This window comes from Bos javanicus, chromosome 19 (assembly GCF_032452875.1).
Source record: "Bos javanicus breed banteng chromosome 19, ARS-OSU_banteng_1.0, whole genome shotgun sequence".
Lineage (NCBI taxonomy): Eukaryota > Metazoa > Chordata > Mammalia > Artiodactyla > Bovidae > Bos > Bos javanicus.
The window spans coordinates 1,362,948-1,364,401 of record NC_083886.1 but is presented as its reverse complement, the minus strand read 5'-3'; the positions used below and the strand labels follow the sequence as shown (position 1 = coordinate 1,364,401).

At 43.6% G+C, this 1,454-nt stretch overlaps 1 protein-coding gene across 1 annotated transcript; it reads left to right on the top strand.

Annotated features, from left to right (window-relative positions):
- The first annotated feature begins 527 nt into the window (after positions 1–527).
- On the top strand, positions 528–1,454 carry LOC133233055 (olfactory receptor 4C3D-like). The gene has a single exon (XM_061393097.1). The coding sequence runs from the start codon at positions 528–530 to the stop codon at positions 1,452–1,454; it is 927 nt and encodes a 308-aa protein (XP_061249081.1).

Genomic DNA, 1,454 nt, shown 5'->3' with positions numbered 1-1,454 from the left:
TCAACTGCCTGCTTGGATACATATTTGTTGGCCATGTTTTTCTCTCCGTGATTAGTGCTGAGGGTTCAAATATAAATTCTCCTAGAAAAAGGAATAACTCTTACCTTTGTGAGGGATCCCTCACAATATACATCTGAGAATTACGATTGTAACCTTAGAGACAGTTGGAAACATGGGGCATTCAGAAGACTTAGCAGAGTCAAATGCAGCTGGAACCAGAAGGATAATCCAGATCTCATGTACATAGCACCATGTTTTTCAATAAATTACAAATTGAAAGTTGCCCTATAGATGATTTACAGGTCACAGGTACTAGGTGTTTGAAGAGATTAAAAGATATCATGGAAGAAGTAAGAAACCCTTGTAAGAAACAAGTAGTGGGGCAAGAATGCCAAGGGCATGCTCCATAGTTACACTAACTGCTGTTTTTGTTCTAAGTGCAGACCACACATCTTTCATGATTAACAGGTATCATACTTTATTCCTTTGTAGGTAATTCAGACCCCCAGGAAGGTATTACTTGCTGAATGGATGTCCTCAGGCCTCCCAGCAATGTGACTGAATTTGTTCTCTTGGGACTCACACAGAATCCACACTTGCAGAAAATACTCTTCGTTGTCTTTTTGCTCATTTTCCTGTTTACCGTGTTGGCCAACCTGCTCATTGTCATTACGATCTCCTTCAGCCCCACACTTTCTGCTCCCATGTACTTCTTTCTAACTTATTTGGCCTTCATAGATGCCTCCTTCACTTCTGTCACCACCCCCAAAATAACCATTGACCTGTTGTACCAGAGGACAACCATCTCCTGGGGTGGCTGTTTGACTCAGCTCTTTTTAGTACACTTTCTTGGAGGAACAGAGGTGATTGTCCTCATTGTCATGGCCTATGACCGCTACGTGGCCATCTGTAAGCCTCTGCACTACACGGCCATCATGCGACAGGGGCTCTGCCAGCTCCTGGTGGTGGTGGCCTGGATCGGGGGTATCATGCATGCCACTGTGCAGATTCTTTTCATGGTCAACTTGACCTTCTGTGGTCTCTATGTAATTGATCACTTCATGTGTGATTTCTTCTCACTTTTGGAAATTGCCTGCGGCAACACCTACAAGATCGGAATTATAGTGGCAGCCAACAGTGGGGCCATGTGCTTGCTCATTTTCTCCATGCTCCTCATCTCCTACATAGTCATCCTGAGCTCCCTGAAATCCCATGGCTCTGAAGGATGGCACAAAGCCCTCTCTACATGTGGTGCTCACTTTACAGTAGTGGTACTCTACTTTGTCCCTTGTATATTCAGCTACACCCGACCTGTGACTACTTACTCTGCAGACAAATTGGTAACTGTGTTCTTTGCAATCCTCACACCCATGTTGAATCCTATAATTTACACAGTGAGAAATATAGAAGTGAAAAATGCCATGAGTAGTTTGTTCAAGAGGAATGTAATGTAG